The 22,790-nt window shown below is 36.1% G+C and overlaps 1 protein-coding gene across 3 annotated transcripts in view; it reads left to right on the top strand.

The window, feature by feature from the left end:
- Positions 1-22,790, top strand: part of USP34 (ubiquitin specific peptidase 34) — a 246,758-nt gene that overhangs the window by 24,356 nt on the left and 199,612 nt on the right. For all 3 annotated transcript variants that reach the window (XM_053666842.1, XM_053666843.1, XM_053666841.1), the window contains exons 2-3: positions 9,372-9,459; positions 18,400-18,808. In XM_053666842.1, the coding sequence (XP_053522817.1) occupies positions 9,372-9,459; positions 18,400-18,808 (497 nt within the window). The remainder of the gene's footprint in view (positions 1-9,371; positions 9,460-18,399; positions 18,809-22,790) is intronic.

The following is a 22,790-nucleotide window of genomic DNA, read 5'->3' as shown; positions in this document are numbered from 1 at the left end:
AGGGAAATGGCGGCGCCCTCCACTGCCGCTTGCCATGGGGACCCGCCGGGCCCTGGTCCAACTGCCCACTCCCTCGCCTGTCCACCCCCCGCACAAATGTCTCCCCCGCTGTCTCCCCCGCGGTCGCTCGCCTGGTCGCTTGCTCGGTCGCTCACTAGGTCCAACCCTGTGCCTGGATTCCGCGCGCCTGACCGAGTCCTCCTGTGCAACCCTGCTTCACCAGCCGCTGGTTTCGCCCCTTACTGGTCAGGCTGAAGAATTTGTTGTTAACGGACTTCCGAAAAGTTCAATTTTCCATGTTCTGGCTGTGTTTTCTGTTGCTAATATTTAGTTGTCTCTAAACTTGGTTGTGTGAGAAGGCACGGCACATCCACCTATGCCTCCATTTTGGCGGAAGTCCTCAGTTGTAATTTTTATGTGTTTGTGTGAAGAGGGGAGCCATGTCTGCCTATGCTGCCATCTTGACTAGAAGTCCTTATTTTTATTTTTAAAGGTGTCTTTTCAGGAGTCATTGCTCATCAGGGTAACTTGGTGGTTTTTCTGATTTTTTTCTTAAAATTAATTTCATCTGTAGATCCCCGTCTCCATCCCCCCCCTTGCTATTTATCCATTGAAGAAACTACTGATTCCATGGATCATTTAGTCTGTAGAAGTTTTTCAGTCTAGATGTTCTTGATTGTATCTTTGTTGTGGGTTTTTTTTTAGTTTATTTATTTTTAGAGAGATGGAAAGGGAGGGAGAAAAAGGGGAGAAAAGCATCAATGTGCAAGAACATTGCTTGGGTTGCTTCTTGTATGTCCTTAACTGGTGACCTGGCCCACAGCCCAGGATGTACCCTGAGTAGGAATCAAATCAATAACCTATTGGTTTGCAGGCCAGCACTCAGTCCACTGAGCCACACCAGCCAGGGCAGATTTTCTTACTTTTTAAGCCTGAGTAATACTCCATTGTTTGTGTATACCATGTTTATTTGTCAATGGACACTTGGGTTGCTTCTGCCTCTTGCCTATTATAGTGCTGTTACAAACAGGTATACAAATACCTTTTTGAGATCCTGCTTTAGAATGATACTTTTTAATATCTGTACCTAAAAGTAAGTTTGCTGGATTCTATAGTAATTCTATTTGTAATTTTTTGAGGAACTTCTGTACAGTTTTTACATAGCAGTTGTACCATTTTACTTTCCCACCAACAGCACGCAAGGATTCTCCACATTCTCGCTTACACTTGTTATTTTATGTTTGTTTGTTATTTTTTTGTATTTATTTTTAGACAAGGGAGAAAGAGAGGGAGAGGAATATCAACTTGAGAGAGAAACATTGATTGGTTGCCTCTTGTACTCACCCCAACAAACCTGCAACCCAGGCATGTGCTCTGACTGAAATCAAACTGTTAGCCTTTTGCTTTGTGGATGATGCTATTATTAAGTTTTTCAGGTTGTGAATATGAATATATATTTACATCTGATTTTTTTTCCAGCAACATCTTTGTAGTTTTCAGTGTATAAGTCTTTTTTTACTGATTTTTAAAAAAGAGAGAGATGGAAAGGGGGGTAGACAGAGAGAGAGACATCAAGGCATAGACTTTTTTTTTGTTTGTTTCATTTATTTATGCATTCATTGGTTGCTTCTTTTATGTGCCCTGCAACCGTGGTATTTTGGGAAAATGTTCTAACCAACTGAGCTATTGGTCAGGGCCTTTAGTGTAAAAGTGTTTCACTTAAGTTTGTGCCCAAGTTTATTATTCCTTTTTGATGCTCTTATAAATGGAATTGTGTTCTTTAAGAAATATATTTATTTATTTATCTACCTTAGATTTTATTTATTTATCTTTAGAAGGGAAGGGAAGGAGAGAGGGAGAGAAACATCATTGTATGGTTGCTTCTCACACGTCCCCTGCTGGGAGCTGGCCTGCAACCCAGGCGTGTGCTCTGACTGGGAATCAAACCGTGATCCTTTTGCTCATAGGCCCGTGCTCAATCCACTGAGCTACACCAGCCAGGGCTGGAATTGTATTCTTCCTTTTCAGATTGTTCATTGTTAGTATATAGAACTGCAATGGATTTTTGTGTGTTGATTTACTGCTTCTTTACTGAATTCATGTATTCTAATAGGGTTTTTCCCTCTTTTTTGGTGGACTCTTTAGAGTTTCCTACAATATAAGGTCATGTCATCTGTGAACTGAGGTAATTTACTTCTTTCCAATTTCTGCTGCCTCTTCTAGTTGTTTTGGCTAGAATGTCCAATAATATATTGGATAGAACTTGTGAAAATGACTACTTTGTCTTGGTCCTTATCTTAGGAGAAGCTTTCAGTATTTCACCATTGAGTATGATGTTTGCTGTCTAGAGCTCTCTAGCTGTCTAACTCTGTTAAGAGATCCTTCCCTCACCTTTCTGGTTAGGAGATAGCTATGATGGAATGATTTGGAAAGCTTCTGTTGGAGAACATTTAGGCTGCCAAGTTGACCTCAGGTCGGGATAGGTGTCTTGATCCTACATGCGCATTTTCACAAATATATGCTGATTGTATTTTGTATTATGGAAGGGTATGATCATTTCAGCCACTCTGTTCCCAGTGTTTTTAGACTGAGGAAGGAAAACTTGCATTTGTGTACTTAATGGTCTCTTGTTGAAATCATACAAACCAAGAGCTTATTTTTGGTAGCTGCTTTATTCTTCACTATATCTTATTTGGTCACAGTTGCTAGGGTTTTTTTTGTCAGGATCTTCTTCCTGGTGGGCAGAAGTGTCTTTGACTGTTAGGGCCTCAGATACTGTTATTTTTTACCCTTTTTTTGGCAAATACTTTTGCCCTATGCCTTCCCCTGGCTAGAGAATGCAGACTGGTGTAGCCACTTTGGAAAACAGTAAGGAGTTCCTCACAAAATTAAAAATGGAACTGACTATTGGCCCAGTGATTCCACTTTTGGGAATATATCCAGTGAATCCTGAAACCCCAATTCAAAAGAATATATACTCCCCTGTGCTCATAGTAGCATTATTTACAATGGCTGATATTTAGAAAGAGTCTAAGTGCCCATCAGTAGATTAGATTAAAAAGGTGGGGTACATTTATGTAATGGAATACCCTGCAGCAGTAAAAAAGGAATTCTTAACCTTTTGCAACAGCATGGATGGAACTGGAGATTGTTACACTAAGTGAAATAAGCTAGTCAGTCAGTGAAAGACAAGCACTGGTCTGTAGCCATACAACCCTGAATGAACCTGATATTGTCTGAAAGACAAACATCATATGCTCTTACTTACAAGTGGAATCTAACGAACAAAATAGAATCAGAGGCACAGAAAAAAGGAACAGACTGACGGTTGTAAGTGGAGAGGGGGAGATTGTAACTGGTTGAAAGAAGGTGAAGGGATTAGGCAAAGAGCATATAGGGGGACCCAAACCCCCCTGAAATTATGTAGTACAGTCTTCTCCTGTTAGGTGAGTGTTCTAGGAACCCATCTGCATTTAGTGTATCAGCTAGCATTGTTGCGAGAGGCTATGTTCAGCTTAAGTGAAAAAAAAATTTTTTTGAGACTCCAGTGCATTTTCCCATTTCATGATGGGTGATTTACGAGTGCACCTGCCCAAACTGCACTGAGCGTTTAGCAGTTTTTGATCATTAAAGACTTGACCCTGGCATCCCACCCTCCCTATTCACCTGATCTTTCCCTGAGCAACTTCTTTTTTGTTTGTCTCCCTGGACAAGAAAAGTCCTCAAAGGAAATGTTTTGATGATGTTAAAGAGGTAAAACAAAAAAGGGCAGAAGCAGTCAATGAGTTCAAAACTGTTGTTAGCAGTGGAAAAAAATGCTTGGATAGGTGTATTGCATCAGTTGTAGAGTACTTTGAAGGTGACTGAAGTTTAAACATGTAATAATAAATACATAACTTTTAATAAATAAATTCTGTTTTGGGGGGGTTCCCGGTAGTATATGTAACACCCATGCATATGAACAATGTTGAGGGGACTGACTGTAGGAAGGAGGGGAGGGGGACAAAAGGGAAAAAATTGGGACAACTGTCACAGCATAAACAAAAAGAAAAAGAAAAAAAAAAGAATGTTTTTTTTAACCTCTCTTGGTTTAGTCAGTACTACCAGAGAAGGATCTTCTAAGTAGGGGAAGAGTGCCATAATTCTTAATATAAGTATATAGTTCGATCTAGAACAAAGTGTGCTTTTTTAAAGCACATTTAAAACAAATTTTTGTTTTTTCTTAAAAACAAAAATTAAGCTCATACATAATTAATAAGTAGAGGGATGATATTAGTGTAATAGAACATCTTATCAGTTCATAAAGGATTTTTCCCATCAATGAATGTTTTAGTGATCACACAAGCTTTCTTGTGATTAAGAGAAGCCTCTATTAGCATATGAAGAAACTGTGACAGAGTTGTCAATCCTCAGAAATACCTTTTGTGGTTAATTGTGTTTAAGGACCCTAGTATTTTCTGCTTTGTAAAACTCTATGTAGAAGGTGAAATAGGTGCAAAGTCATTAAAATGAAGAATTCATGAGAATGGTTATGTTTGATCTTCAAGTTTGGGGGAAGTAATTTTTATTAGAATTAAGTGCTCTCAGTCACCTTTATATCAAGATGAAGCATGGACTCCATGGTTTAATGTTGTACAAGTTTGATTGACACTAGTTAGGTGCAAATGCTATTAAAGATTTAACTGCTAGGATTCTTTATTTTACAATCAGACTAGTTACTGGTTTTGTGAGTGCTCTGGTTATAAAGTTTCATAGGTTTGGAAGTAGTCTGCTTTTAACATTTATTGTTAGCCTCATTATTCCTTAGCCCAAGATTTTGCATCACATGAAGCTCATCAAGAACACATGCATGACATAGTGGGAAATGCCTGTTTAGAGACATTTACATATTTTCAGTTGCCTAGTTTTCTGAAAATCAGATCTTCCTGCTTCAGCTGCTCCAGAAAGATGTTTTGGGTAGGGGAGACAATGCACACAAGAGGGGAGAGGAATAGAGCAGGTGTCAACTTCTTTATAAGACTAATATTTTTAGTTCCACCTATATTCTTGCTTTCAGAGGTACTTAGTGTTTCCAATTCCTGAGCCTTCCTGACATTTCACAGGACAAGATTAGCCTGCTTCTGTTCCCTACTATCAGCTTGACGTTTTTTAACTTGCTATGATTTTGTCATTCTTTTTATCATTTTCTACCACAATTTGTTTTGGCCTCTCTGTGTTTGTTTTATTTTCTCTTGTTTTTGTGGAATTTTTGGAGGGAGTAAAGATAAAACTGGTATGTTGAATCTGGCATGCTTAAGAAAAAATTAATTATGAAATAGGTCAGACCTATAGCAAAAATCCCTAGATGATTACATGTGTGTCTGCTAGATTTAATAGATGTTAACATTTTATATTGGCTTTTTAAAAAAAGAAATGGGCACATAAAACAATACTCAGATAATGTACTATGAAGTTGTACACCTGACACCTATATAATTTTATTAACCAGTGTCAACCCAATAAATTCAATAAAAGGAAAAAAAAGGAACAGAAAAAATTGCCTGATTCAGCTAAAAAGTACTACTACTCTCCTATCTCTTTATTCTTTCCCCTAGATGTAATTGACCATTCTCTTAATTTGATGTGTTTCTTTATGGTGTATGTGCTTGTAATATAATTGTATATGAATTCATAACAACACATGGTTTTTATTTTTGTGTTAAAAAGTTAACAAGTGATATACAGTCTATCCTTTTGCAGCTTTTTCAGTAATCATTTTGATAGAGGTTTTTATTAACCTCATTACCTATTTATATATTAATGGACAATATTTATATTCTAATGGATAATACTTTTCATTTTACTTAATTTCAGTTTGGGTTCTTCCTCTATCACTCTACTAAAAGTAATATTTTCTTATTTTATAGAAAAAACTCCCCTTCATGCAATTACAATTTGGACTTACAAGTATATTTTTTGCAAGTTATTAAGAAATAAGGAATACAAATTATTGATATTTAAATGTTTCTTTTATGCTGGCTTTTAAATAGGCATTCTGTGAGTGTTCATAAGAAAAAACTTTTGTAAAATTGCCCTTTCCCTTTTTTTGTTTTGTTTTAAATTATATTTAATAATATATGTATCTTGCTTAAAAAGTTGAACAGTTTTGCAAGGCCTAAAAAACAGTAATCTCTTGCTGTAGCCTCACTTTTTCTGGTCTAGAGGTAATCACTTTTTATTGTATCTGATCCCTCTCACCTCAGCTTTTACCTTCCTTTGTTTAAAAAAGGACTTTTAAATTCTTGTCATGCTTTTCTAATTGTTTTTGAATTACAGTATTGTGTATTTATATTATTGGGACTATGTAAATATTGTTCTACAAGAGGCACAATGGTATGTTGCAAGAATTTTTAAAACATGCAGTATGTGACTATATGGTCAGGGACACTGACCTCTTTTTTTCTTAGATTGTCAATAAAAAAATGACAACACCCAACACAACTTAGCCATCTAGTGTGGATGAAGCAAAATTATATCTGTATTTTTGTCAGGCAAAAAATACATTTTTTGGGGGGCCACAGAATTTTAGTGATTAGTTTATGTGTTCCATGAGATGAAAAAAGTTGAAAATAACTGGTCTAAATACTTAATCCTATTGTTATTTCAGCTGTTTACTACCTCTTATTGAAGAGTTTATTTGGTCTATTGACTTCTGTGGGAAGAAGAGGATTAGCTTTTTTACTTGTCATGCTTTTCCAATTGTTTTTGAGTTAGTATTGTATATTTGTTATTGGGACTATGTAAATATTCTGCACTGCTAACCAGATAGTATACTGTAGTAACACTTCTTTAAAAATATTTATTTACTTATTTATTTTTAGATAGAGGGCAAGGGGAGAGAAAGAAAGGGAGAGAAATATCAATGTGTGGTTGCCTCTCATGTGTTCCCCTACTGGGGACCTGGCCTGTAATTCAGACATGTGCCCTGACTGGGAATCAAACCAGTGACCCTTTGGTTCACAGCCCATGTTCAATCCACTGAGCTATACCACCTAGGGCCTTTTTCACTTTTCACTTACATGATTTCTTTCATTCCTATGTTTAGTAGTGCCAAGTTTGCATGCATGTGTATTGAGCTTCTGTCAACATTTATCATAATCTCCTTAAAAGAGTAAAACATTTTCATTTAAATCAAATGTAAACTTACATTTTTAGGACCTGCCTCCACCCCCACCTCCCCTCTCGGCCCCCAGCAAACCATTTTACCTAGAGCCCTTTTGTTCTCTTGGTTGCTGTCTCAACTACTAGTGTTCTTGGGGTCAGTGCACACTGATCATTCTTGGATCTTCCCATCATTCTGGGGATTGTCTTTAAACATGAACTTCTTTACCTAGAGTGCTTTAATTTCTCTTTTTCTGTTTTTAATGTCTAAATTCTTAACATTCCAGTCTTTGCTTAAAAATTACTTGTTCAGAGAGTCTCTTCCTGATTTCCCATTCTAAGGTGGGTTATGCTTATTGGATACACAACTATATTCTACTTGGTTTCTCTTTGGCAGTTATCAAAATGTGTATGAGTATTATTTATTTACATCTTTTTCTTCCTTTTCTTCACTAGACTAACAAATTTCATGAGATGGGGACTGTTGCTATATCATTCACCCTCGTCTATAGCATATATAGTGCTCAACAAATATTAAATGAATGTATGTATGATAACTCAATGAAGATTGAAATGTCATGGGTTATGTTATCTTGTTGGACTTCATCTACATGGAGTTGGCAAACTGGACCAGTGTGCCAGACCTGGCCAGTTGGTCTTTTTGTAACATGATCATACTCATTTGTTCACATATTGTCAATGACGGCCTTTCAAGATACAGTGGCAGAGCTGCCTAGTTGTGAAAGTGACTCTATGGCCTACAGAGCCTAAATTATTCCCTTTCTGGCCCTGTATAGAACATTTTGCTGATCCCTGATTTTATTCAATGAAACATTTTACATCGAATTATTTGAACCATTAGCCAACTGCCAATTTTACTTCTTTTTTTCTTAAAGATTTTTTAATAGGATTTTATTTATTTATTTTAGACAGAGTGGAAGGGAGGGAGAAAGAGGGAGAGAAACATCAATGTGTGGTAGCCTCTAACATGCCCCTGACTGGGGACTTGGTGCACAAACCAGATGTGTGTCCTGACTGGGAATTACACTGGCGACCCTTGGGTTTGCAGGCTGGTGCTCAATCCATTGAGCCATACCAGCCAGGGCTCAGCTTTATTTCTTTACACGGTTTCTCTTTTGAATTAAAAGAAATATTTTTATTTATTTATTTTTAGACAGGGAAAGGAGGGAGAAAGGGAGAGAAACATCAATGTGTGGTTACCTCTCAAGCATCAATGTGTGGTTGCCTCTCAAGCATCTCCTACTGGGGACCTGGCCTGTAACCCAGGCATGTGCCTTGACTGGGAATTGAACCAGTGTGGTGACCCTTTGGTTCGCAGGCTGGTGCTCAATCCATTGATCCACACTAGCCAGGGCTCTCTTTTGGATATAACTTTAGATTTCTTAGCAGCAGCAGCAGCAGTAGTAGTAGTGGTAGTAGTAGATCATATATAAAATGCCAGTATATCAGTCAGGGTCCAATCAGGGAATTGAAGAGGGAATTTAATAAAGAAGTAATTACACAGATATTGAAAGAGCAAAGAGGACATCAGAGGACACCCAGAACATGATGGTGACAATGATGATAATTGCAGGGAACATCCATTGTTCCTTAAGTGTGGGGAAACAAAGGAAAGAGGGTTGTCAGATTCTGATCGTTTATAGGTGGGCCCGTGTGAAGGAAACTAGGACTTCAAGGAAGGGATGCAGTCTGGCTAATCCTAGTGCCTCTAAAACAGGTACCATGAGATAGGTTCTTAAAAGCTGGAGCCTGGAATCAGTGCTGCTGCTGAGTGTTGCTTTGAGATACAGCAAGCTAACAAGTCCTTGTTCTCCTCCTACCTTCCAGTCTTTTTCTGGTGCTGTGTGCGGCACTGGAAGGTGATCTTAACAGGAACCAGTTGGAAATGAAAAATGTAGCCTGTAGTGTCCCAGCTCCAGCATTACAAAGCAGAACAGAAGGGTGGTTTTGAAGTTGAGAGACAATACCAGAATAACTGCAAAGCGTCTTCCTTATTTCTCCTCAGAATTATATATATTGAAAAATTTCTTCTTAAGCCCAAATGAATCATTCATTAAATAAACCAAGATTTATTTTTGGGGTGAAAGCAAAAAAAAAAATCACCTGAAATATTTTCATTTGTGAAAATATTTTGGTGAAGTGTTGGTTGACTTAATATTGGTTTACTATTATTTTTTCATAATAAAAATTTTTTTTTTACTTTATTTTAGTATCAGATGTAGAAGGTGGTGATGGACTGCAGCTCAGAAAGGAACATACTCTCAGAATATTTGCTTATATCAATTCCTGGACACAGAGGTATGTATCCTTAAGTATTTTGAAGACTAACTTTGTGAATTATATTTTAAATTTGCTTTGTTTGTCATCAAGTTTTCCTTTTAGGATGTTGGTTTGTATACCTTTAGTAATAAAATGCCAGTTTATCAATATTTATTAAATCTTCCTCCCTTCTTTCTTACTTGTAGGGCCATTTAAGGTTTTGTTTTTAAAACATAAGAATAAAAATTTCTTTTTTTAATTTCTCCATTATTGAGAAATGTAGGCATGATCAAAATTGTAAAAGCAATTATTTTGAGAGATTAAAGAATTATTATGGTATAGCTAGGGACCTATAACAAACTTAATCTTTAAAAAAAATCACTATGGTGGTAGAGGACACTTTGCTACTTCTGGAAGCCACTTGCTAATTTGTTTTTTTTTTCAAAACATATATGTATCCATTTAAAAGTAATACATATATTGAGAATATAGAGAATAAAACTTTATGGAATACAGTCATTAATATAATCAAAGTTTGTTTCAGTGATTTGCAAATTTCTGTTCCTCAGTGTGATTTTAGTGGGTCATGGTTAAATGATCTTTTCTTTTTTGTGCCTGTCCTGTTTAAACTTCTTAATTCTTCTAAAGTGTTTATAGTTAAAGAATATTTGAAGCATTGTGTGCAATCATTAATGAACATGTTAAATGCAGTGATGACATAAATGAATGTCCTGAGACACACAGGCTAGCTGATAATAGTTTATCAGAATAGTTTAGTTTCCAAAAGCATTTTCTGTGCAATAACATCCCCTGTTCATATTTTTGTCAATAAAATTGGTAAATTCATTTTAAAAAGATTGATTTTAGTTATTTAAAACTTTTGTGCAATCATTATTGACATCTCTTCTTAGTCTCAACGTGAATTTCATTTGACTAAATTTAGCAATGGTTGCTGTTTGTTTCATTATGGGTTAAATAGATGATTGGTTATTTTATAATACTAATTATTAATGAATTTAAAATTCACATTAATAGCTTATCTGTGACTGCCATGGCTCAGTGGATTGAGTGCTGGCCTGCAAACCTAAAAGTCACTGGTTCAGTTCCCAGTCACGGCACATGGCTGATTTGCTAGCCAGGTCCCCAGTTTGGGGTATATGAGAGGCAACTGCACATTGATGTTTCTCTCTCTTCTCCTCCCTCTAGAAATAAAAAACAAAAATACCTATATATTTTAAAAGATTTATTTTTTTTAAGAGAGAGAGGGTAAGGGAGGGAGAAAGGGAGAGAGAAACATCATTGTGGTTGTGTCTTGTGTGCCCCCAGCTGGGGACGTGGCCCGCAACCAAGGCATGTGCTCTGACAGGGAGTTGAACTGGCAACCCTTTGCTTTGCAGTCTGATGCTCAATCCACTGAGCCACACCAGTCAGGGCTTAATGAAAGTTGTTAAAATATATTTTAGAAAATGAAATTATATTGAAGGGTACATAAACTAAAGTGTGAAAAACCTGAACTAGAAATACTGTTAACATTTATAATTCTACTCACATGCAGATATTATGAGCAGATTTTAATTGGTAGTAAAAAGTACCAAAAAGTAGACCATTACACTCTGTCATGCTGATTGGTATGAGACAAGTAAGTGACAATAACATATCCAGTTGGATCCCAGTGCTTTGTAGTAAAAAATTTTGCCTATTCTTCTGTTCTTATTCCCACCCATATCTCCCAGTTTCTTTCTTGGGCATCAGAAAATATTATTGCTTAGATTAAGATTGTGGATAAACGGTTACTAATAAAGCACAGATATTTTACAAAAAAGACTTTTAACTTGGGGGCTCATGACCACTGAAGTCCATAAATATATTTTAGTGCTCTAACGAACCCATGGCATTTCATACAAAATTTTCTTTATAGATTTTCTGGAAGAGAAATGGTAATATCTTTCATAAGATTATCAGTGGTCAGGAATCATTTTTTCTAATATATTGGCCATAGGTAAAGGAGAATGTTCTCTTAAAAACAGTATATTGATAAGAATTTAATAATTTATAAGCATTACAAACATTTTAATATTTTATGTTATTTTTCCTCCTGTTTAAATGATATACTTGTAAAAACCTTTGAGAAAATACAGAGAATCAGAATTAAAAAAAAAAAAGCAGGCCACCATCCAGAGTAAAAACTGCTGTTTTGGTCTAACCTAGGTATGAGATTGTGAATAGTACAGTTTAAGATTTTACTACATGTCTGTTGGATAATTGGTTTCTCACATACAGTGTACTGTGCTCAGTCTCTCCATGTCATCAAATGTTATATGTTATCGTTTTAAATTGCTGTATAACAGTCCTGTAAACTGTCACTCCTTTGTTTTGTCTGTAAGATTAGGAAAGTTAGTTATGTATGTTGGTTTAATAGATTATCATTTTCTGTGTTAAAGAAATTTTTAAAAATTGATTTTAGAGAGAGAGAGGAAAAGGTGGGGGAGAGAAACACTAATTTGTTGTTCCAGTTATTTATGTGTTCATTGGTTGAATCAAGCATGTACCCTCACCAGGGGTGAAATCCACAAGCATAGTCAATTGGCACAGTGCCCTGACCAACTGAGCTACCCAGCTAGGGTTTTGGTTTTTGTATTTTTTTGTTTTTTAACTGATTTAAGAGACAGACAGACAGACAGACATAAGATGATTTGTTGTTCCACTTCTATCTTCATTCGTTGATTCTTTTTTTTTTTAAATTAAATTTAATTTAATTATTGTTTAAGTATAGTTTTCTTCTTTGGTTGATTCTTGTAGGTGCCCTGACTGGGAATTGAACCTGCAGCCCTTAGTACTAATTTTTAACATTATTATGCATCATTAAATGATCTATTATTCCAGCCTCTCCCTCCCCAATCTACCCAGTCTTTTTTGGTCCTTCCTAGTCAATCTGTATTCATTTCTCACTAGGGTTACTAAACAGCTATCTTCTCTTCAGATCATCATTTAAATTTCTTTTGCTTTTCTATTGTATTGCATCTCCAGTTTCCTGGACTCCATGTTGTCATCTTTATTGCTTTACTTTTTTGTTTTGTTAGGAAGACAGCTTTTCTGAGATAGGTCTTTTCTAAGAGAAGAAATGGGAAGCAAATGCTTTTTAGACTTTGCTAGGCCTCAGAATGTCTGTTCTATTCTTGCTTTTATTGATAACATGTTGGATACAGAATTCTAAGTGGAAATTATTTTCTGTCAGAACTTTGAAAGTATTGCTTTATTTTATTGTAGCTTCCAAAACTGCTTTGGAGAAGTACTCGGTATTTTTATTCCTGAGATTTTCATTTTCATTCTTTTTTAGCACCTTTGTACCTCAGTTTCAGAAATTTCATGATAATGTGTTTTGATGGGCTTTTCAGTTCTGAAATTTAAAAAAATTTTAATAATTTCTTCATATCCATATTTTCTACCATGTTTTCTTGGAAATAATTATTAGTCAGATATTGTACCTCCTTGATTGGTGGTTTCCTTTTCTTTTCCTTCCTATTATCTTTTTTTGTCTACTTACAGTGAGATTTCTTCAGTTTTACCTTCTGAACCTTGTATTGAATTTTACAAATTGCTGTAATTTTAATTTCTTTTTAAATTGTAAATGTACATGTAAAAACTACATATTTTGTATTTGTGTACATCAAAGGGCTCTTTTGTAATTTTAATGCATTTATTTATATATTTTTCAGCAGTCCATTATCTTTTATGTCTCTGAGAATATCAGTTAAGTAAAACTTCTTTTAAAACTTTTTAAAAAACTTCTTCCTGCATTTTATCTACTTCCTCTGAATTTTTTTCACTTTGTGTTTTGATCACTCTTTGGTGCTGCAGCTTTTTCTGGAAAGTCTTAACTATCCTTTTATGGTTAAGTGAGAGCACTGAAAGATGGTTTGGAAGTTCTTTGTGAATGGAGCATTTCAGATGTTGGCCTCTCTCTACTTTATGATGGTAAAATGGTGAGCAGGCTTTAGGGATAAACGAAATTTACTCTTAGATTGTTAACATTTTCTAAGAAAGATAACCTTTTTTTTAAAAAAATTAATTATTTATTTATCTTTAGAGGGGAAGGGAAGGAGAGAGGGAGAGAAGTATCAGTGTGTGGCTGCCTCTCACCGGTCCCCTGCCAGGAACTGGCCTGCAACCCAGGCACGTGCCCCGACTGGGAATCGAACCGCAATCCTCTGGTACGCAGGCCCATGCTCAATCCACTGAGCCACACCAGCCAGGGCAGAAAGATATCTTTAAATCTTTGATTTTGAGATATGTTAATCCGGTTGTTGGGCAAGGAGAAGGGTACTTGGGAAGCTTCACGTGAACACTCAGTCATTTCATTTAATTCTTTTGCTTTTAATTTCTTGTATTATCCCTGGCTTCTTCAGTATCTGGTGTTCCTGAGTTTATCTTGTTCACTTTATGTGTAGGAAAAACTTGTTTCCCTGGGTCAAGTAGGAACAGTATCCCAGTTGTGATGGGAACCTGCAGGTTTTAACTGTATCTTTCATTTAGTCCTCTTTTTTGGTCCCATGTTTCATCTCTGACTTCAGAAGTATCTGATAATTTTGAGTCCTGAATCTTTCCAGTGTTCTGTGGAGGTCTTTCTTTTTGCTGATATATCCATCTGTAGCCCCTTCCAATTTTATTTCTTCCACTCTCAGTTATTTACTATGCCACCCTTTTCTAACCTGTCCCCTTTCCTCTGTGATATCTTCCCTTACAGAGTTGGTCTCTTTTTCCTTTTTTCTATATTTGTAGTGGGGCTTAGAATAGAGAAGAAATAAATTGATGTGTAAAATCAAGTTGTGCTTAATTAAAAGTGATGTTATTTAAAAACACTTTCCCCCCTTGCTTTGTGGGTAGGACATATAGAGAAACGCTGTATTGAGAATTCAGATAGACTTCTCAGAATTTATGTACCATATGATAATTTTAGAAAGCAGTGTGTGTATCTTAGATGCTCAGCTCTCTTTGAACTTACATTTACATATTTTAGGTCTCTAAGGACCTAGATCCAGCTTCCCATTACTTGGTTTATATATCATTTTTGTCTTTTAAGATTAGTTTCCTACTCAGGAATTAAGCAGTTTAATGCTCATTTTCTGACAATGCATTTTAAAAGTGAATTTGACCGTCTCTTTGGCTTTCCTAGCCCAAATCTGACATCAGGTTTTTTTGTGGGGCTTGGGGAAGATTCAGAGTCCATTTTCACAAAAGGAAGATACTCCAAAATATTCTCTTTGAACTTGGTTTTCTTAAACCTAAAGGAAGAAGCTATTCATCAGACAGACATTATTTTTCTTCTTGTATAAATTTTGATACTATAGAATTTTAAAACTAGAGGAGGCCCTACAGGTAAAATCCCCTTTATTTTGCTACTGATAAAACGGGGGTGATGTATCATTTATCTGTTTTCTTTGTAACAGATTACTCCTTAAGTGGTGCCTTAAGACAACCACTTAAAAGTAAACATTTCCTCAGAGTTCGTATGGATAGGAATTTGGGAGTGGCTTTAGCTGGTAGGTTCTGGTTTTCATTTCTCATAAGGTTATACTCAAGATGTTGGTCAGGTTAGTCATCTGAACATTGTGTGGGGCTTGAGGATATTCCAAGTTGGATCACTTACGTGGTTGGCAAATTGGTGCTTGTTGTTAGTATTGTTAGTATTCAGTTTTTTTCTCATGTGGACCTCTCCATGAACTCCTTGAATGTCTCACAACATAATAGATGGCTTCCCACAAAGTGAGCAATCCAAAAGAGAGCAACGCAGAAGTGGCATTGTTGTCTATGATCTAGTCTCAGGTGTCATACACCATCATTTCTACCACATTTCATTCATTAGAAGCCAGTCATTAAATGTGGTTCACATTCAAGGGAAGGAAAATTGTCCTTCACTCTTTAAAGGAAAGCGTATGTGGCCATATTTCAAATCTGCCATACCTGGAGAAATGTGATTATTTTTACATGGCATGCAAGGAGTTGGTGATCTATCTGGACTACGATACAGATGTTTTGACTTGTTTTGATAATATAACTAAGGAATAATTTTAAGTAATAGTTGCTTAACTATCATCCATTATTGGATGTGGTTATTATAACCTGGTAGTGGCATATCTTTTTTTTTTTTAAACATATTCTCATTCTTTTTTTTTTTTTTTAAGATTTTTTTTATTTTTTATTTCTTTAGAGGGGAAGGGAAGGAGAGAGGGAAAGAAACATCAATGTATGGTTGCCTTTCGTGCGTCCCCTGCTGGGAACTGGCCTGCAGGGGACTGGCCTGCAATCCAGACATGTGCCCTGAATGGGAATCGAACCACGATCATGTGGTTTGCAGGCCCACACTCAATCCACTGAGCTACACCAGCCAGGGCTGGCATATCATTTATTTAACTAATTTACCAGAACCTTTAGATTTTTTACCATGTGCTAGGCATTGTGCTACTAATTGGACTTTTTGAGAAAACTAGATTTGTGTGTAATAATTACTGACTTATTGTGTACATATATATATATATTTTAAAATTATTTATTTTTATTGATTATGCCATTACAGTTGTTCTGTTCCCCCCTTATTCTCCTCCACCCTACCCCCCATCCCCACCATTACCCACCTTTAGTTTATGACCATGTGTCTCAAGTTCTTTAGATTCTGTATTTCCCATACTATTCTTGCCCCACCATCTATTTTCTATCTACTGTCTATGCTACTTATTTTCTGTACCTTCTCCCCCCTTCTCCTCCTCCCACTCCCCTGTTGCTAACCCTCCTTGAGATCTTCATTTCTATGTTTCCACTCCTGATCTAGCTGTCCTTTTAGTTTGCTTTTGTTTTAGGTGTGGTTGTTAATAACTGTGAGTTTGCTGTCCTTTCACTGTTCATGTTTCTTTAACTTCTTTTTCTTCGGTAAGTCCCTTTAACATTTCATATAATAAGGGCTTGGTGATGATGAACTCCTTGAATTTGATCTTATCTGAGAAGCACTTTATCTGTCCTTCCATTCTAAATGAAAAGTTTTGCTGGATAGAGCAATCTTGGTTGTAGGTCTTTGGATTTCATGACTTGGAACACCTCTTTCCAGCCCCTTCTTGCCTGTAAGGTCTCTTTTGAGAAATCTGCTGACAGTCTGATGGGGACTCTTTGTAGGTGACTGTCCCCTTAGCTCTTGTTGCTTCTAGGATTCTCTCCTTCATTTTAATTTTGGCTAATGTAATGATGATGTGCCTTGGTGTGTTTCTTCTTGGGTCCAACTTCTTTGGGATTCTCTGAGCTTCCTGGGTTTCCTGGAAGTCTATTTCCTTTGCCAGATTGGGGAAATTCTCCTTTATTATTTGTTCAAATAAGTTTTCCACTGGTGGCTGTTCTTTTCCCCCTTCTGGCACCCCTATAATTCGGATGTTGGAACATTTAAAGATGTCCTGGAGGTTCCTAAGACTCTCCTCATTTTTTTTGAATGCTTGCTTCTTCACTCTTTTCTGTTTGGCCATTATTTGCTTTCTTCTGGTCCACTCCATTGATTTGAGTCCCAGTTTCCTTTTCATTGCTGTTGATTTCCTGTGTAATTCCATTCATTTCGATTAGTTTCGCCTTCATATGTATATCTAATTTGTGGCTATAATGAACCAGTTCTGTGAGGATCCTGATGACCAGTGTTTTAAACTGTGCGTCTGAGAGTTTTGCTATTTTTTCATTGCTTAGACTTATAGGCTCTGGGGCTTTGAGTTCTTCTTGAGCCATTTTTTTCTGTTGATGTCCGTTAAGTACGAGGAGGGGAGCCTGGGACTCCCAGGTGGCTGGTTTGTGATGCTGTATGTGGGGGTGTGGTCAGAGCGGGGAAATGGCGGCCCCTCTGGTGTTTCTTGCCACTGGGTGAGGAGCAGAGCCTCAGGTGGTTCACCAGGGCAGGGCCACTTAGGTTGCTGGGTTATGACGCTGTATGTGGAGGCGGGGTCAGAGCGAGGAAATGGCGGTGCCCTCTGCTGCCGCTCGCCACTGGGGCCTGCTGGGTCCCGTCCAATCGCCCACTCCCTTGCTTGTCTATCCACGCACGGATGCGAGACCACAGTCAACCCACAGCCCTGCTCCCTTGCTGTTTCCCTGCGGTCGCTCGCTGAGTTGCCCACCAGGTCCAACCCTGCGCCTGGATTCTGCGCGCCTGGATTCTGCATGCCTGAGTCCGTCTGACGGAGTTTTCCTGTGCAATCCCTCTCCTCCAGCTGCTGGTTTCACCCCTCTTACCGGTCAGGCTGAAGAATTTGTTATCAGACTTCCGAAAAGTTCAATTTTCTGTGTTCTGGCTGTGTTTTCTGTTGCTGATATTTAGTTGTCTCTAAACTTGGTTATGTGAGGAAGCACAGCGTCTCCACCTATGTCTCCATCTTGGCGGAATGTGTACATATATTTTTATGTTATATGGAGTTTAATTGTGTGTGTGTGGTGTTGCTAAACTGCCAAATAGTGTAGGACTGTCCCTCCAAAGTAGATTTCAGGCAAAATATTAATTTTAAAATGTAGTTTTTTTAACTAATTGACAAAAAACCACTTACATAAGATAAGCAGCTTTACTAGAAAGGTATTTAATTATGGCCAGTATCCTGGTATTTACTAAACATATATTGAGTACTTGGTACTTAGAGAAGCAAAGATATATACCATAGTTCTGAAGCAAAGATATATACCATAGTTCTTATTCTTAAATAGTTATTTGCGTAGAAGAATAGACAAATGCATACAGATAAAAGTCAACATGATGTGATTTTTAAAAAAAACTGAAGTATCAGTTTTTAGTGTGATGCTATTTGTATAAATTATTATGGTGCTACTTCACCAGGTAGGAGGAATTTAAAAAACCATTTGAATAAAAGTATTTTAGTATTTGCTTATTTTTTTTGTATTACTTTGTTAGATATAATTGTTACTTCTCTAGGAAACATTAATTTATTGATTTTTTTTCTCTTCTAGGCAATGTCTGTGCTGTTTCAAGGAATATAAGCATTTGGAGATTTTTAACCAAGTAGTATGTGCACTTATTAACTTAGTGATTGCCCAAGTTCAAGTGCTCCGGGACCAGCTTTGTAAACATTGTACTACTATTAACATAGATTCCACGTGGCAAGATGAGAGTAATCAAGAGGAAGAACCACTGAATACAGAAAGAGAGTGCAATGAAGGAAGTACAGAAAGACAAAAATCAATAGAACAAAAATCAAACTCTACAAGAATTTGTAATCTGACTGAGGAGAGTTCTGATCCTTTTAGTTTATGGAGTACAGATGAGAAGGAAAAACTCTTACTATGTGTGGCAAAAATTTTCCAAATTCAATTTCCCCTATATACTGCTTACAAGCATAATACTCATCCTACTATAGAGGTATGTAAAAATAGGTATTGTGAATTTTAAATAATAACAAGTCATAGTTAGTTGGCAGTTTCTAACTTATAAATAAATACAGACACTTATTATTGCTGAAAAATTATAGAAATCACTTATAAAAATAGTTCCAGTTTTCTCTAGATTATTCCTGTAGTAACTTGTGTTGAACATTTGTTTAGCATAGTTCTGTGAAGGGAGGGATTTATAAATTGAACTCATAAAAACTTAACTATTAGTGATCTAAACATTTTGTTAATATAGCTCTGTGCTCTACTTTACTCTTTCAAAAGGTAATGATTGAGGATGAGAAACATAGAATTTTGAATTTCATTCTTAGAGGCCTAGGTAATAGAATTTGGAATTCCATTCATAAAAAAAAACTTAAATTATCTGTAACTGCTAGTATTAAATAGTATTTCTTTTGTAAGTCAAGGTACTTAACTCATTCTATTAGTAATATTTTTACAAGCCTACCGAAGAGTTCAGTAACCCATCGTAGATTTATTTAGATAATGGGATTTCTTTGTAAATATAGTGAGAATTGAGACAATTATGTGGTAATAGATAATAGTAGTGGGTTAAAACAATAGTTATTTATTATTTTCATGATTCCGTGAGTTGGTCTGGCAATTCCTTTGGTGGATTTGTGTGGCCTCATTTATTCAGCTGCATTTACTTTGAGTGTTGGGTGGGTTTGAAGTCCAAGATGGACTCACTCATATGTCTGAAAGTTGATGTTGGCTGTTTAGGGCATCTCAGATTTTTTCCACATCACCTCTCATTCTGCACTAGGATAGACTATCTTCTTTATATGGTAATCTTAGTATTGATCCAGGAAAGCACAAGTGGAAGCTATAAAGCCTTTTAACATCGAGCCTCTGAAACCACATAGCATCAGTAGTGCCACATTAAGTTGGTTGATGCAATTCACAAGGGCAGTCCAGATAAAAAGTGGTATGGAGTAGACTTCATCTCTGGGTTGGAGGAGAGATAAAGTTTCATTTTAAACTTTAAAATGCATGTGTTTCCTGTACATTGTGGCATGGGAAGAATTATGGCCATTGACAAATCTACGGCATGCTTGAAAAAAAGTATGCTTTTCTCGAGCTGTTTATTCTGTAACCCTCATACTGATTTCTTTAAACTTTGTTCATCTAGAAAAAAATAGTCCTTTACTGAAAATATTTTCACATTGAATTGAGACTGTTGAGAAATATAGCCTGGGAGGCAGGTCTTTTTCCTATTAGAATGAACTCTCTACAGGAATATTGTAAATCAGATTGTGCTCTCTCTTCCAGAATTCTTAGTCTATTATCTTGTCATATAGAAATCTTTTAATGAATTGTTTACATGATATAAGGTATTTATTAAACATTCTAAAATGTCATCTCAGAATCATGTTATAAGAAAAAGGGGATCCATCTGTGCAGGTCTGCTGAATTTAATCTTCACATCATATGAATAGGGTTTTAATGTCTTAAGTTGATAAGTGAAAGATGCTAAATATAGTTTGGTTAGGCGCCTAGGTAAGATGTGTGAAATACATGCAGCGTTTTTTAGAAATTGTCTTCCAGTTAAAAATCTCTTAACAGTAGAACTGTAGCAGTACTAAATCTCCTATTTTGTTTCTAAAATTAGTTTGCTTATCAGTTATTCTTTTTTAATGATTTTAAAAAGTGGTAATCTCCAAATATAGGCCTAGTTACACTCCCCTATATCCCTTTTGGAATAAAGTGCCTCATAACTGTTCTGAAGGATCATTCCATGTGATGACTGCTTGGTCAAAATGAGGTCTTTGTGGTAAAATTCTAGTACAAAAACATCCTTAGAAATAATAAAGAATCTCATTATACAGAATTACGCATTATTATACAAAAGTCTAGTCACCTCATACAGAATTTATATGTCCTTCTTTAATAATCTGTTCATAATGATTGTTTCCCAAGCTTCTAATGTTAGTAAAGACCTGTTACAAATACCCTAAAGTTTCTAATTCTTGTCCTAGTGGCCATGTAATTAAATATGTTAAAATCCAGCTATTTCAGAGGCAGGGGAGAGAGAGAGAGAGAGAGAGAGAAGAGAGAGACAGACACTGATTTATTATTCCACTTGATTCCTGTATGTGCCTTGACTGGGGATGGACCCTGAAACCTTGGTGCATCAGAGGGATGCTCCAGCCAATTAAACTACCTGGGTAGGGCCTTTTTATAGAGATGTTTTTAAAACAGATTTTATTTATTTATATTTAGAGAGAGGGGAAGGCAGGGAGAAAGACAGGGAGAGAAACACTGATATGTGAGAAAAACATCAATCTGTTCCCTCTTGCACACACCCCATTGTGGGACAGGACCCTCAACCCAGGCATGTTCCCTGATTGGGAATTGAATTGGTGGCCTTTCCTTTTGTCAGACCATGCCCAACCAAATGAGCCACACCATTCAGGGCTAAACTTGTGGTTTTCATTTGCATTTCTCTGATGATTAGTGACTTGAGCATAGCATCTTTTTGTATGTCTTTTGGGCATCTGTAGTTCCTATTTGGAGAAGTGTCTGTTCAGGTCTTTTACCCATTTTTTAATTGGGTTGTGTTTTTGGTGTTCAGTTTTGTAAGTTCTTCATAAATTTTGCATATTAACTTCTTATCAGATATATCAGTGAATATGTTCTTCCATTTGGTGGTGTGTCTTTTTATTTTGCTGACTTGTTTTTTTGCTGAGCGAAAACTTTTTAGTTTGATGTAATCCCATTTGTTTATTTTTTCTTCTGTTTCTCTTGCCTGGGAAGATATTTCTGATAAAATACTGCTACGTGTATATTCAAGATTTTGCCGCCTATGTTTTCTTCTAGGATTTTTATGGTTTGGGGTCTAATATTTAAGTCTGATCTGTTTTTAATTTATTCTTGTGTGTGGTGTAAGAAGGTAATCTAGTTACATTTTGCTGCATATATTTGTCCACAATTTTCCCAACACCATTTATTGAATGAACTATCTTTAGACCATTGTATGTGCTTGTTCCCTCTGTTGAATATTAATTGACTGTAAAGGTGTGGATTTATTTCTGGATTTTATCCTGTTCCATTGATTGTGTATCCATTTTTATGCCAGTACTATGCTATTTTGATTACTGTGGCCTTATAGCATAGTTTGATATTAGGTAGAGTGATTTGTGCAATTTTAGGAGGAATCTTTTCTCAGGATCACTGTTGCTCTGCAGGGTGCTTTGTGGTTCCATAGAAATTTTTGAAGTATTTGTTCTAGTTCTGTAAAATACATTATTGTAATCTTGATAGGAATTGCATTGAATCTATAGGTTGCTTTGGAGAGAGTATGAACATTTTAATGATGTTAAATCTTCCTATCCATGAATATAGTACGTGCTTCCATTTATTTGTATCTTTCTCAATTTCTTCAGTATCTCTTAATTTTCCTAGTACAGATCTTTTACATCCTTGGTTAGATTTATTCCTAGGTATTTTATTCTTTTTGAAGCAGTTGTGAATGGGATTATTTTCCTAATTTCCCTTTCTGTTAGTTCATTATTGGCATATGAAAATGTATCCAATTTCTGGATATGAATTTTGTATTCTACTACTTTGCTGAATCCGTTCATCAGTTCTAGTAGTTTCTTAGTGGAATCTTTGGGGTTCTATATGTGCAGTATCATGTCACCTGTAAATAAAGACAGTTTTACTTCTTTCCAATTTGAATGCCTTTTCTTGCTTTTCTTATGACTTTCCATTGAGTTTTTTTATTCATCTTGTTTTAATTGAAAAAGTTATGTGTTCTTTTAAAATCATTCTTTCTTTTATTCTTTTTTAATGATTTTATTTATTCTTTTAAAGTATACAATTTAGTAAGTATTAGTATATCCCCAAATTTGTATAACTATCACTACTAATTCCAACTCCAGTGACTTCTTTTTAAGTGAAAATTTTATGCTTAACCTATAAGGCCTTTGATTCTTTATGGTTTGATCATG

This window comes from Artibeus jamaicensis, unplaced genomic scaffold (genome assembly GCF_021234435.1).
Source record: "Artibeus jamaicensis isolate MK-2021 breed Jamaican fruit bat unplaced genomic scaffold, CSHL_Jam_final contig_465, whole genome shotgun sequence".
Classification (NCBI taxonomy): domain Eukaryota; kingdom Metazoa; phylum Chordata; class Mammalia; order Chiroptera; family Phyllostomidae; genus Artibeus; species Artibeus jamaicensis.
Note: the sequence above shows the minus strand (reverse complement) of the source record. Positions and strands in the feature narration are given on the sequence as shown.